General features: G+C 38.0%; 1 protein-coding gene across 4 annotated transcripts in view; it reads left to right on the top strand.

Moving 5' to 3' along the window:
* CEP350 (centrosomal protein 350) overlaps positions 1–14,414 on the top strand; it is a 67,192-nt gene that overhangs the window by 34,056 nt on the left and 18,722 nt on the right. For 2 of the 4 annotated variants that reach the window (XM_086463442.1, XM_086463441.1), the window contains exons 26-30: positions 714–871; positions 4,525–4,647; positions 8,277–8,476; positions 10,038–10,249; positions 11,530–11,674. In XM_086463442.1, coding sequence (XP_086319568.1) covers positions 714–871; positions 4,525–4,647; positions 8,277–8,476; positions 10,038–10,249; positions 11,530–11,674 — 838 coding nt within the window. The remainder of the gene's footprint in view (positions 1–713; positions 872–4,524; positions 4,648–8,276; positions 8,477–10,037; positions 10,250–11,529; positions 11,675–14,414) is intronic. The other 2 variants (XM_086463443.1, XM_086463444.1) reach the window with 1 other exon arrangement.

Consider the following 14,414-nt stretch of genomic DNA (forward strand, 5'->3'; position numbering starts at 1 on the left):
AGATTGGACCTATCACTTGGAAGTTTTGCCTGCTTCATACCCTTTATCTCAGCAATTTTATGTTTAATTTATTTAAAGCATTGTTTAAGGAAATGCATTTGTAGAAGTTATAAAATGTTTTGTTTTAACTGCATAGTAGATGGTGTTGGTTAGTTCTCAGGCTTAATTAATGACTTTGGGAATATCAGTTTTTTGATGCTTAGATCTCTCAGGGTCTGACTTCGTTTGATTATTTGTAAAACCCCGGAGTGCCAAATGTAAGTGCTAAACCCAAAACTTGCTGCTTTGTGTGTGTGTAGTGTCATTACACTAAGTTTCTTGCATCTGCTTTATGAGATAGCAGGATGGGATTTTGGTAACTGTCTGTCTCCTTACAAAATTTTGAGAGACAAGTTTAGTAATAGTAGTATAGAAAGGATTGGTTTTCTGTTTGGGTAACTGAATTCTGGTGGTTTTTCTTTTGTTCTAGATGCAGTTAGTGGAGAACTTAAATTATGGAGAAAAAAGGTGTACTAAAAACTTTGTGTCAAATAAAAATGAAGCTGAAAAATTAAGTTAAATCTTCAGATACAGAGACTTATCTGAAGTAGTATTTGATGTAATCTGGGAAGAAGTAAGCAAAATGTAACACTTCTTAAAAATATTGTAGAATAACTGTTCTTACTTTTAACACTGCCTTTTTTTTTTTTTTTTTTTTTTACACTTAATTGCAGGAACTTCACAGCGAGGATGACATCAAGCAGAGCAATCGTTCTAGCCCGCTTCCAACTGATGCAGAAACACGCAGCCCTTCCCCAATCTCAATCTCCAGCAGTGAGACTAGTAGCATTATGCAGAAACTTAAAAAAATGCGCAGCAGAATGGATGAAAAGTAACTAATTTCCGTTTCTTATACAAAAATTTACTATATTAAGGGAACAAGTTGATTTGGCCAGTATCTGCGCTAAAAATGGCTATCGGAAAATTTGGAGGTGTTGATACTGCATACACCTTGATCTGAGTTGCCTGAAAAATAGCTGATTGGAAGCATCAATGGAACTACATTAATCTTCGAATATAGTATTTTAAGGGCTACAATTCTTGCATGAATACTGAGGTTCAAACATAGTTAGCTGGCAGACCATGTGATCAAGCTTTTATTACAGAAGATTGGTTTTAATATTCTTTGTACTTGGTAGAGTCAGTGAAAGCACATCAGTTTAAGAGATTTTGATGTTTGTACATACAAGGAACTCGGATGGGCTCCAGCTTGACAGTACATCTTGTCAGAGTTCCTCTTGCAACGAGAGACCTGAAGTTAAATGGTCAAGATGGTGCCTGTATTTTCTCCCCTTTTATTTTAAAGGGAACAAATATAGGGAGTGAGACTCTGGAATTGCAGTACCAATTTTTATCTTTAATTGAAGCATAAGTTATAAATAGTAATAGTCTTAGGCAAAAACTAGTAACTGAGTTTGAGATGTGGCTCACAGAAAGTCATTGAGCTTGTTGGGCTTGTGATTACTACCTTATTATCCAGCTGCTGAATTTTGATTCTAATTGCACTAAAATCAGCTAGGGATGAAGTCTGTAAGTATTTTCTTAATTAGTGGAGGTGGTATGTGTGTGACTGAGAAGACAGGAAGTTAATAAACCTTTCTTTTCCTCCTGTGTGGTCCACAGGTTGGAAAAAGATTGAAAACAATTGTTAGTCTTCAGAGGAAATAATGCAGTATATGTGTAGTTCCTGGGTCTGAAAACTAAGACTGAGTCTGTTGATTTCACCTGTTAAATAGTTTTGAGTCAAAAATTGTTTCTGCATTTTTTCAGTGTAGGAATTAATTTGTCTGCACTAAACATCCCAAATGCTTTCCTAGCATGCGCTCATTAGTTTGAAGCCTTAAATTCTTATTGGCGACTAATCCATTAAAAGTCTGGCCTCTGCCAGTCACCACAAGTAGTCTTCTCTTAAAAAAATATTTTTTTTTAACTTATAACCAAGGTAGGTCACTGTATTTTAGTCCATATGGATGATCTTTGTAATGTTTTTTCTCTTGAGACTCTAACACAGCTGGATAAAACACCAAAAAGCAAGCACTGCCATTTGTAAGGGCAAGCTGTGTGTGACACCTTAGCACCGTATTTCTTGTAATCATTTGAGAAGCACATTTTTTCCCCCACTTGCATGTATTTGTATATGATGAAGAGAAAAAACCAGCAGTAGTAAGTAAGGATTTGGTGTAAGTAGGAAAAAAACAAAACCAAAAACGTGTTCTAGTTACATGGTCTTCATGTGCTAGGCTTAATTGATTGCTATGTTATTCAGACTCTTGTGGTAGAATCTGGTAAACTGAACAGCTGGAATCACAAATGATTTCAAGTTTCTGAAGTGTCATATTTCCAAAACTAAACTCTTGACAATCTAAGTCGTGTGAAAACCACCCCATCATTGTAGCAGCAAGCTCTTTCTTGGAGTATGTTTTGAGGTTGGCAAATGGCTTAAGATGGGGACTTGAAAAGGATCTGCTCTGCAGGCCATGTTGACTTCTAGGGTTTCAAGAAAATAAGATTTTTCTTCTGATCCTATTTTTTTGTTAAAAAGAGGATCTTTATCTTTTTTCACCTGAGGTTCAACATACAAAATTTCAAATGGTGATACAAAACCAAGTTACAGCTTATGAATTTTGAGATACAGTAGTAATACTATAAGAGATGAGAAATACATGTTTATATTCAAGAATTCCTTTGCCACTCTTTATCAGGTAGTGGTTTTGTCAATGTTGTTTTTGAAACCTCATTTTTTCAAAGTACCTTCCTTTCTAAGCAACAGTTATGATTGCAGAAAGAATTATGTGTTTATAAATAATTGTACTTATTATTACAAGTGATAGTAGTAGATACTTTGTATGTTCTACCCTTAAAGATCAGCCCAAAATATTGCTGACCTGGAGAACACTCTTCAAAAGGTGGATAGCAGGATGGGAGTTGAAACAATTGCTTTTAGGTGGAACAAGTGGAAATTGTGTGTGATGTAATGTATGTGGTCATATATTTTTGTGTTTATGGTTTTGTCTTGGATTGCTATATATGTGCGAAGGAAGTAGTATTTTGTGTAAACATAAATTATGCTCTGGAACTTGATCTTCCTAATTGCATAGCTTTTGCACACCTTTTGCAGGCATTTTGATAGTGATAGCAGTGCTTATAGATTGGAAACTGGTACTGACTTGTTTTTTTTTTTTTTAATGTACTTACTTGTAAAACACATAGGAATAACATTAACGTAATAGAGTGAGACATTTGGTTTGGGGTGTAATCACAGGAAGCTACCATTTGAAGGGAATCAATCAGATTGTGAGCTATGGCAAAAGGAAAGAAGCTGAATGATGAGTAAAGTACAAAGGAAGTAGAGGAAGGAATTGGGAAAGCCTGCTATGCTGGATTTGCTGTACTCCGTAGCGAGGCGGAAATCCTTTGGCTTCCTTACTTATGAGGCAGCTTTAATATTTCTCTTCTGCGAAAAGGGGAATGACAGAACAGTTCTGTTTTAATTGATGAGTCTGTGTAGCCTGCATGTGAACAAGAGCATGCTCTGTCAAAGAGAACTAATCATTTTCCCCTTGCTTTCCTTGCATATGCAATTTTAATGATAATCTGTGCAATAGAAGAACTCATTAAATGCTTATTTTCTTTTGCTTTTCCTTAATATGCTTCTTAGCTTGCACTGTAGTTGATAGAGCTATATGGAGCATGGTATTTTTCTATAAATATGATAATTCATTAGGAATTAGCTTAAAATGGTAATTCATTAGGAAATACCATTTTAAGCACAGCTTTATGTAGATTTACAATAGGCTTTATCTTTCTACAGTTAGTACTTCAAATGAAAGAGGCAATACGTGAGTATTCTGAGACCAAGTCTGTGCTTTGTTGCAAAAAAAAAAAAAAAGCCCAAACCCAAAATAGCAGCTAGAAGATAAATTGCAGGAATATCTCAAACTTTTCCTGGAATTGCTCTTGTTTTAAAAATACTTTATTTAGTCTCTTTTTTTTTTTTTTTCCCTTTCACTGGTGCTTACCTTCGGAGAAGTAATTTTACTGAGGTTTCGCCAGGTGAATGCAAATGTGTTTAGAGTTTCAGACTAGCAAAGTCCTTCATATGACAAAACCAGCATGCTATTTAATGCTAATAATATACTCAATCAACAGAATAGCAGGAGTTACAAAAAGATCAGGTTGATATATGTTAACCAATGCATGTGGAAGTCTGCATCAAAGTAATAAAACTCCTTCTGAAATTTAAAGAAAAACATAGCAGTGTGAAAGTAGCTTGCCTTTAATTAACAGAAAATGAAGTGTTTTAAGTGTATGTGTTCTATTACCTTCTGCATAACAGCATAGTTTTTTCTACTTCAGATGTTGTGTAATAACTATATAATGTTAAACGCAATTAATTTTAAAGTTCTTTGCTAGATGCTATCCTTTTCTCATTCTTTCTGCCTTTTTTGCTATCTTAGTTTTAAACTCTTCCTCCTTATTTTGTAGACACTGCTCTCCTGTTCACTACTTCTTCTCTGTCTTTACGTCTCACCACTGGGCCTCTCTCAGTGTCTGTTTTCCCAACCTCCACCCCAAATTCCAGCTGTATATCTACAACCAATTGGTCAGGTAACTGCATCTTTCTCAAGTGATATGACTCTTTGATAGAGCATGCTCTGTTCAGTCCTAGAAAGTCAAGAGGTGGTTCATCAGTGAAAATTTTTGACGCTTTGCTCACTGTCTCCAGATCTTTATTAATGACATAAACAGTGGGATCGGGTGCACCCTCAGCAAATTTGCAGACAACACCAAGCTGAGTGGTGCGGTTGATTAGCTAGAGGGACAGGAGGCCATCCAGAGTGACCTGGACAGGCTTGAGGAGTGGGCCAGTGTGAACCTTATGAAGGTCAGCAAGGCCAAGTGCAAGGTCCTGCATCTGGTCCAGGCAGGGATGAATGGATTGGGAGCAGCCATGCAGAGAAGGACTTGGGGATGCTGGTGGACAAAAATTGGATATGAGCTGGCAACGTGCACTTGCAGCCCAGAAAGCCAAACATATCCTGAGTTCCATAAAAAGCAAGTGGAGGGAGGTGATGCTCCTCCTCTACTCTGGTGAGACCCCACCTGGAGTACTGTGTCCAGTTCTGGGGTCCCCAGTATAAGAACGACATGGACTTGTTGGAGCAGGTCCAGAGGAGGCCACAAAAATGATCAGAGGGAACACCTCTCCTGTGAGGACAGGCTGAGAAGATTGGTATTGTTCAGCCTAGAGAAGAGAAGGCTCCAGGGAGACATTATTTAAGGCTTTTCAATACACAAGCAGGTCTACAAGAAAAATGGAGAGAGACTTTTTGCTAGGGCCTGTAGTGATAGGACAAGGGGTAAAAAGTTTTAAAGTAAAAGAGGGTAGCTCTAGATTAAATATAAGGAAGAAAATTTTTATTATTATTATGAGGGTGGTGAGACACTGGAACAGGTTGCCCAGAGAAGTTGTGGATACCCCACAGTATAGTAGTGTTCGAGGTCAGGCTGGATGGGGCTTCGAACAATGTGACCTAGTAAAAGGTGTCCTAGCCCATGTCAGGGGGGTTGGACTAGATAATCTTCAAGGTCCCTTCCAACCCAAGCCATTCTGTGATTCTAATCTTGTTCCTACAGGGTTCCGAGTAGCAGGCAGACAGTTCACTTTGCTCCCGCTGTCTGGTCACTACTTCAGAATAGATGCTGAAACTGTCTGGTTTGGGCTTAAAGTCAGTATGCCTTGGTCACAAATGTACAAGTACAGGTTAGAGCAGTGGGTTAGTGCTTCTGGGTTAGTATCTGGAATGCACAGATAAAATGTGTGATGTTAGCACCAGAGAAATAGTTAGTCTTTGAAATCAGGTGTAGTCTGTGCTGCTTCCTCTTTGCTCCCTGAGATTTCCAGCTTCGTAGATGCCAGATGTCATTTTACTTTTTTTTTTTTTTTTCTGTGAAGGTGCCCCTGCTTTTGAGGATAAACACGTACCCTTGGTGTTGCAACTGGAACCCTCTAGATTGTAGTAAATATTAAGGCAGCGTGTATGCTGTCTTGTGGCTCTGACCTTTTAAACCCCAGGCTTATAAAAGTGTCTGCATCTTTAGCCATGCTGCTTTAATCCTCCTCTTCCTATAGGTTGAATATTGGAACCCTCTTTCTCTCCCGTCACTTCTTCTGACATAATCTTTCTTATTAAGTAGTCTTCATGTGGTGATTAATTTAATGGTCATTTAGTTACTTTTTCTCCTATTTGTGGTCTTCTGGGTTAATTCATTTGACATCTGCTTTTGAGGAGTGCTGCTCTTTGAAATCAGTTTATTTCAGCCTTTCTCTTGCATTTTATTTTGAACTGGACTTGCCTCCCTCAAGATCCAATAAACTGTGAAGATCCAGACATTCTGATGAAATCAAACAGTGGGTGAAGGAAGAAGAAAAAGTTGCCTTTTGCATTGAGGTCATTGTAATAATGACCTCTATAATGAGTTCCAAATACACGACCTGCTAAAATATAATCGGAACTGATATGTGTCTGAAAGTAAGAGTTGATAAATCTGATCGTGCTGGTGAAAGATATAACATAAGCATGACTGTCTGTGTCATGTTTGTAATGCAATTATGGTTGGTAGTCTAGTTTCTTAATTATATTAATCTGTCAGTTTTGCCTAAGAATGGTGATGTTTGATGTTCATCTATAGAAGGTGATAAAGTAGTGCACAAAGTCATGGAATCTGTCAGCTTGAAGGTGGCAGATGTTCCAGAGACTCGGAGGTGCTTCTGTTTTTCCTCTGCTCTTGTTTTGACCATAGGAAAGAAGACTGTGGGGGTGTCTTACTGACTTTTGAACCTTCTATCTTCATATCGTAATTTGTCCACCTTATCTGAATCTGTCTTAGAAGGACTTATCTGAATCTTAACCTTTCTGATCAACTGCCAGCTCACTCTTCCAGGGGTCAGAATGAATGCTAAGTGAGCAAAATGTCCCTTAGGAGGCGAGACCTGCAGATTAGCCAGTTGGTCATTCCAGTCCCTGTAAATAAAAGGGGGGTTTGAAACATGAGAGATTAAAAAGCACAAATGAAATTATTATCTGCTTTGCAGCTTAAAAACTTTGATGCTGTTTGGCTTGAAAAATACAAATTATAAAGGCATTTGCAAAGCAAATATCACAAGTCTTTGAAGAATGCCCTTTAGGTACCACACCTTTTGTACCAATGACAAACTCTCACTCTAGCTGGCAAACCATATATTTTCTACAGAGTGATTCTGTGACATCTTAAAAATTTCAGTGTAGGAGTTGAATGAATTGATACACACTCTTCTCTGGACTTGGTGTGTCAGAGGAAGTGTGTGCAACTGATGTTGAACTTGCTTTCATTTACTAACTTAAAGGTTAAATGCTATGGTCTTGGTTACTTCAATATTTAGAAATAAGACCAGAGATGCTGTTTTCAAGAGCTGTCAAAGAGAACTAGTTTGTGCACACAAACCTGTTCATACATACAAAGTTCTATAAAAATTTCCTCATTTCTGATGTTTTGTGGATCACCTAGGAAATCTTTGTCAGAAAGAAAATATCTGCTAATTTTCAAGCATGAGCTTTACTTTTTACCTATTCTTGAACTAGCAGCCAGATGTGTAAGCTGGGAAAAAACAGTCCTACACCCTTATTCTCTTGATGTTGTCAGCTCATGATTAACGTTACGAGTGTGGCGATCCATAGAGTTGATGCTTAAAGAGAAGAGGATGAAAGCTCCAGGAATTCAGAACTATTAATACAGACTCACCTTCTCTTATAATTACGTATTTGGAAAGAACTGTGGGGTTACAATTTTTCTGTCATTGGGATTAGCAAGAAGGGTTCATTTCTCAAACAGTCACTGCTTTCTTGAGGGTTCCGGTTCGACACCACAGGTACTTTTCATGTCCTGAAATTGGGAACTTGTCCTGTTCGTTTTAGTGAATAGTTAGCACTTTTAGTGGTTTTGAAGACCTTAAAAATGTGAGCAGCATGTTTACAGTATGTTGTAGACTTCGCTTACTGCAAAGAAAAACTCTTGTCTGCTTGCATGTTTTTTCAGCAGCACATCAGAAGTCTTAAGAGGTAGTAGTTAGTGTGGTTATTTTCCTAGAAAACAATTTGAATAGCTGTAATTCTGGGAATTGTGGCAATAGAGCATCTGGGTATTGGGACCTTTGAGTGTGGTTGGCTGTTTTCCCATTGTCTTCTGCTCTCTGTCAGGTTCCTAACTAAGCGAGAACAGAAGCTGATGCAGCGTCGACAACATGCTGAAGAATTGTTGGAGTGGAAACGTCGCCTGGATGCAGAGGAAGCAGAAATACGGCGAATAGAAAAACAGGCTCTAGCTGCCTGGGACAAAGAGCTGCTCAAAACCAAAATAGCCAAGAAGGATTTGGGGGATCAGAGAACTGAGCCCAAAGGTAATAGGAAGAGGAGGGAAGTGATACAAGTGACAAGAGTAAAGCATAATTTGACACAACAGTTGCTTTGGTTTGCACTTTCTTCTTTATTTGTTGTTTTGGTGGTGATCGTTCTCCAGACACTCTTAGAATCTCAACTTCTGCATTCTTGGCTACCTTTTGTTGCCTTGTTCTTTTAGCCGTATTTTATACCTTAGTTAAATGTGTATTCCTCCTCTGCTGTATATCTTCTCAAGTGAACAGTGCAGCATAGGCCCATCAGACATTCCTATGTAAATTTAAACTGTATTTCTGTCTTTCAAAACAAAAATCTTTTGCTAATCATCTTCTGAAACTACTCTGTTAAAACCATTTTCCCTTGTAATGCTCCAAGTGTCTATCCTGTTAGTGAAGTTGGCTCTCACCAGGAGCTGCTTTCCCCTTGTCTGTGTTTTCAAAAAATTAAAAGCGTTTTTTTTCTTCCCTCTGTTAATGCAATAATGGTTTGAAATCCACAACTGTGCTAAAGTGTGCTACAATGTGTAAGTGATGCTGTTGTGAGGAAGAATAACTTCTCAGATGTTGGGAGCTGCAGCTTTTACTGTTCTGTCTTAAGTGGGCCATACTTTCAGCATGAAGCACAGAGAACTGGATTACAGTGGGAGAAAATAATGAAACTTCAGGGATTGTTCCAGAAACAATCAATTTTCCTTTTTTCTCCACTTTGCTGAAAGCAGGCAGCACATCCTTTGAATGTGCAAAGGGAATTCAGAATTATGCCTAATTATACTTGTTACTGAAAACAGTCGTGTGGATTTTAGGCATTGTAAGACATTTTGAAGATAATTTATGCATGATTCAGTAAGTTCCAATGAACAAAAATTCAGCATGAATGTTGAATTCTCACCAACAGATGAGAAAATGCACTTGCTTTCTATTAATTGTATCTACCAGTAAGCACTGGAGCACAACCCTGCTTCAGAAGAAGTTCCTCTCCCCAGCCTTTGCTCAAATACTGAATAGTTCTCCATGGCTGCTTCAGTAATGCTGTGACTCCTGCAGAATTTAGTAAACAGGAATATTGAAAACCCAACTTATTATTTTACTTGTTGCCAGTTGAGAGACTCATGATGAAATCATAACATTGAAATGTTTTCTACAACTACTGTAAAGGAAGCAATCAATTCTAAATTCAAGATCTGGCTTGCAGATTATATGCTCCTCCATGACTTCTTCAGACTAATAGTGACTCTTGCTGGTGTATGGTCAACTGGAAGGACAGGTTTCCCTAATAATCTTTTTGGAGTGTGTTGTCTGGAAAATGTTAGAATATCCTTTATTTCAGACATTCAGCAATCGCTAAGAATGTTTGGCAGTGTTAAATCCTAGTTCTCTGATAAACATGCTTGTTCTTGCTAAATATTCCACCCTCAGTGTCTAGGTAAGTGAAATAACACTTATCAATTTGACATGTGTTGGTAGCAGTTACACGCCTTCAGAGATACTACTGTCTGCATATAAAGTAGTAAGTCAGTGCAAATTCTTAGGCACTTTGTTTTCTTCTCTCATTATTTTATCTCAGAAACAGCTAGTGAAGAAGAGTCTCCGGTGCCTTCTTGCTCTCATCTGAACAGTGAAAGCTCTATCCCAGAAGATCTTGGCAGTCTAGCTGCTGAGTCTGTCCCATCAGAGACTATGGGCCATGGACAGCCAGAAAGTCCAGATCAGAGTACAGCTAATGAAGAAATGGTTTATTCTGAAGAGTTCAAGTCTTCTACCTCACCTGGAAAACTTGTGAGTCAGCTTTTTATGCTATATATTTATTTGGTTTTTTCTTACACTTGTAAAAGGCTATCAGAGAAGGAGTAAGTGTAGCCTTCCCAGTTGTCAAAGCAGAGATTAAACTATTCTCTGTGTTTTCAATACCATTTTACATTACTATGAATAGTGTGATAGATATGTTCTTTGAACTCTTGAGGAAAAATGGCTTCAGCACGGACTTTAGATATTTTTAAACTTGTGAGTAGTCTTGCAAAATGTTTTGCATGTGTCACATAGGTATGCAGTACGAAGTGGTGGAATACTGACCCAGTTTACCACTGTGGATTAGCTGTAGGCTAGCTTGTTACCACTTATACCATTGTATAAATTCTTTGAGCCCATGGAAACTATGCTCTGTTTTTCCGCTTTGCTTTATTTGCAAGTGATGTATCCCAAAACATAGCTATAGAAAGCAGAGCTGTAACCTCATGCACAATCCTTTGGGTTTCAAATTATGTCTGCTTGCTAGCTAATGCTGCCTTGTTGTTCTGTTCTGTTCTAACTGCTATTTCTGCTTGGTTGATAATTTTTGTTCAGTTTTATCGTAGTAACTTTGCCCTGTGCTCAGTGTGACAGAAAATACAGTGTCTGCAGGGTGAAGAACTGCTCATCTAGACTTATTACAAATACTTTATTGGAAAGGTTGCTGAGAAGATAGTGAGGTAGAATGTGTAATATGTACCAGAAGTTATGTTCAAGGTGTGTTAAAAGTTTGTGGTATAATGTTGAAGCAGTAAAGCAGCATTTTGGAAGAATATTTGCACTTAGATTTTTTTTTTTTTTTTTTGGCCTGGCCTCAGAACAATAGTGGTGTGTTGTTTTACTGATTTAGAATGTTGTCTTATACCCTTTCATGAAATAGTCCTTTTGATTTCACAGATTTATTTGCTAGGAGTTCTTGTTGCCGTGGTTGTTGGCAAATAAGATTACATATAAACTGTATTGAACACCTGTGAGTCAGAACCATGTCAGTTCACTTAAGTGGTAATAGAGTAGCCTAAGCAAGTTTACTGAAATCTCGTCTTGAAGTAAGCAGTCAGCTATTGCTGCTTTTGGTATATTTGTTCTATTGTCTAGCAAACTAAGATGAAATTCTTCTTAAGATAGCTGGATATCTTAAGAATATCCAGCTTATGAGATGTTCCTTAGTCATGCTGTTCTTTCCTTGTAACTAGCTCCTGATGACAATGATCTCCTGCTTTCAAACTGAGCTTTACAAGCAATTACTTATTTGTCCTTTTCTTCTCCTGTAGTCTCCTCCCAAAAGCAGCATATCTGTATCAAAGCAAGAGTCCAGCAAAGGCAGCCATAGAACTGGAGGACAGCTACGTTCACCTGTGAAGTCTCATCAGATATCTCACAACTGGTCTGATGAATCTTTATCTATGACACAGTCAGGTAAGTGTAATATCTGCTTGGTTTAAATTGTTTTTTTAGAGCTTTTTTGTTTTAATGACTAAACTGGAAATGCAGATGTAGATGTGGGGAGATGGGCAGAAATTCCTGGCAGTTGCCAAGGTTTGAGATTCTGTGACGTGTTTTCCTGCGATGTAATTTGATCACTTCAGCTTAAGAAGATCTTAATGTAAAAAGATCTATATATTACCTCTTCTTTTAGAAAGCAATGTAGATTCTTGCAGACAGATATGAAGAAGATAAGAGTCAATAGTTAAGGTGGTCCTAGGATTTAAAAATACCAAGGTTAGCTGTGCTTTTAACAGGTGACACTGCTCCACCCCTCATGTTGTAAGAAAGAATAAGGTTCAGCAGCATACAAACAGTATCGTCCTCCTGAATACATCCTGGTCCAGAAGCAGTGTAGCTCTGTTATCATGGCAGTATGAGTGAGGACCTGCATTGGCATGAGCAGAATGATTGGATACTTCGGGACATATGTTGGGGTTTTTTTGAAGGAGGGGTGCAGTAAAATAGGATCTAAGATTGCATTTTGAGCTATGAAATACAAGGTCTACTGTATGGACTCTTTATCACAGGTCTTTTATTCAGTATCTGAAGCTGGCTACCAGTAAATGCTGAGGGAGAGAATATTAGAAATGAACTGGTACAGAGCAGTCTTTTCCCTAGTGTGCTCTCGCAGTGTGAGTGTCTTGTGGATTCCAGGACTTCCTGAGACACCATTCAGTGGGTCACCAGCATCAGCTCTGTTAAACTGTGAAGTCTGTTTTGAACCTTCCTGTGCTATTAGTCTCTAAAATGTCTTGTATTCCACACTTACTAGCAAATGAGATAGCATTTTCTTGCTTTTTTTTTAATTCCCTAAATGATCAGTAAGTCTTTAGTGGAAATAGAATTAGGTGGTTCTATTGTATATGCTGGCTGTTGTTTGTGGTAGATGGATAACTTAACTGGTGTGGCATACATATCCAGTCTTTGTGGTGCTTGATGCAGGAAGCTTAATCTTTTATGTTGGGGTTTGGGTTTTTTTTTAATATGTATGTAAGTGCAATAGAAACAGTAATTTTGAGGCAGCTGTTCTCCTGCTGGATAGAGAAATGAATATGTAACACCTAGGTATTTGCACTGAGTAATTTGTATTTGGATTCTGTCTGGAGAGCAGTTTGCAACACACTGAAGCATTCAGCAACTTGATAAAGTTATTTTCAAGTTCTGCCTGAGCAACCACATAAAGAAGCCATTATGAAAAGTAGAGCAGGCAACAGAGATCATGCAAACACTTTATTTCACAGAAGTTCATTTGCAATCTTTGATTTCAAATGCTGAAGAAAGGTATAAGAGGTGAGAAGCCGATCAGGATGGTGCTGGTTTCACAATAAATCGTTCCATTGTAAAGAGACAAATCTTCAAAGCTGCTGAGTAGTAATGAAGTCATTGCTATGTCAATCCGATGCATGCGTAGACAAGATCGTCAGAGATGAAAGCATGTGCAGATCTTTCCCTTATGAGTTGATCAAGAAAAGCTATAATTACATAGTGGTCACTTACTATTCGGGAGGAGTTGTTAATTACAGTGGCATCATAAAGTACTCATGATTAGCAAGTGAGATTCCATTCTTTGTGCTGGGTCGGGTTTGATTTTTTTTTAAAAAAAGTCTCCAAATGATTAACAACAGTTGTTAATGGAAGAAGAATATGGCAGTTTGATTGTATTTATTGGCTGTTGATGATGAAATCCTTCATTATGGTGGTTTGTTGTCTTGAGAAATGAGATTGATTAGCGAAATGTCCATCTGTTCATGCTAGCTGACCAAATAGTACTGGTGACTTACTCTTTAGGATGTTCAGTAAAGTAATTGGCATTTATGAGCATCCAAGCCTTTTGGTCCAGAAGACATTATAGGTAATCTTGAGCGTTAGAAAAGCAAACCAGCCGAGATCCTTCTCTTAGGAGCTGCAGCTACTGCTATAGAAGAGGAAGGGGGACATCAGCTGCAGGGAGAAGCTCCAGTAAGACTGTCAGATAAATATTTTGATGAGTGTTTGATACTCAATTATGGTAGCACCAATCTAGGACAGGGATCTTGTTTTGTACTATGTTGGTATACATTTAAAACCAGAGGACATAATCAGGTGGGAGGAAAAGAATAAGTAATGAGGCACTGAGGCAATCTCTTTATAAAGTCTGAGAGGTCTGAGAGACTAAGAGGTTCTTAGAGCAGAAATAATGAAAGCAGAGTTACTGGTAGAATGGGGTTATCATGCAGAGAATGGATCAAAGTATCTGAGGACAGTGTCCCAAGGGAAAAGAGGTAGAAAATCATCAGAAGGACTGGAAGATGAGGTTGCAGGGAGTTCTGGGGATGGAGAGGAATGCAGGAGAATTTATTAAAATTACTAAGGGTAATGATTAAGAAAAAAATTGTTAGGTGGAAAATAACTACAGTTGGTAATGGCGTTGTAGGAGAATCTATAAAATAGAACTTGGAGCAAAGATGTAACAAGTAGCTTTGGATAAGCTACCACTGTATACTGTACTTTGTGTAAGCCATTATTGAGTAGTCCTCAACATTATTTAGTTGTCTAAGCTCAACACTACCCCCATTCACCATGAATACATTGTCATCCTGAGGCCTGACAACAGTGAAAATCTCTACATTCTTCAAATTGACTTTCCTTCCAACTGTTGACCAGTCAGCTCTCCGTTTCATAGGTGTATTTA

This window comes from Leptosomus discolor, chromosome 3, assembly GCF_034619465.1.
Source record: "Leptosomus discolor isolate bLepDis1 chromosome 3, bLepDis1.hap2, whole genome shotgun sequence".
NCBI lineage: Eukaryota > Metazoa > Chordata > Aves > Leptosomiformes > Leptosomidae > Leptosomus > Leptosomus discolor.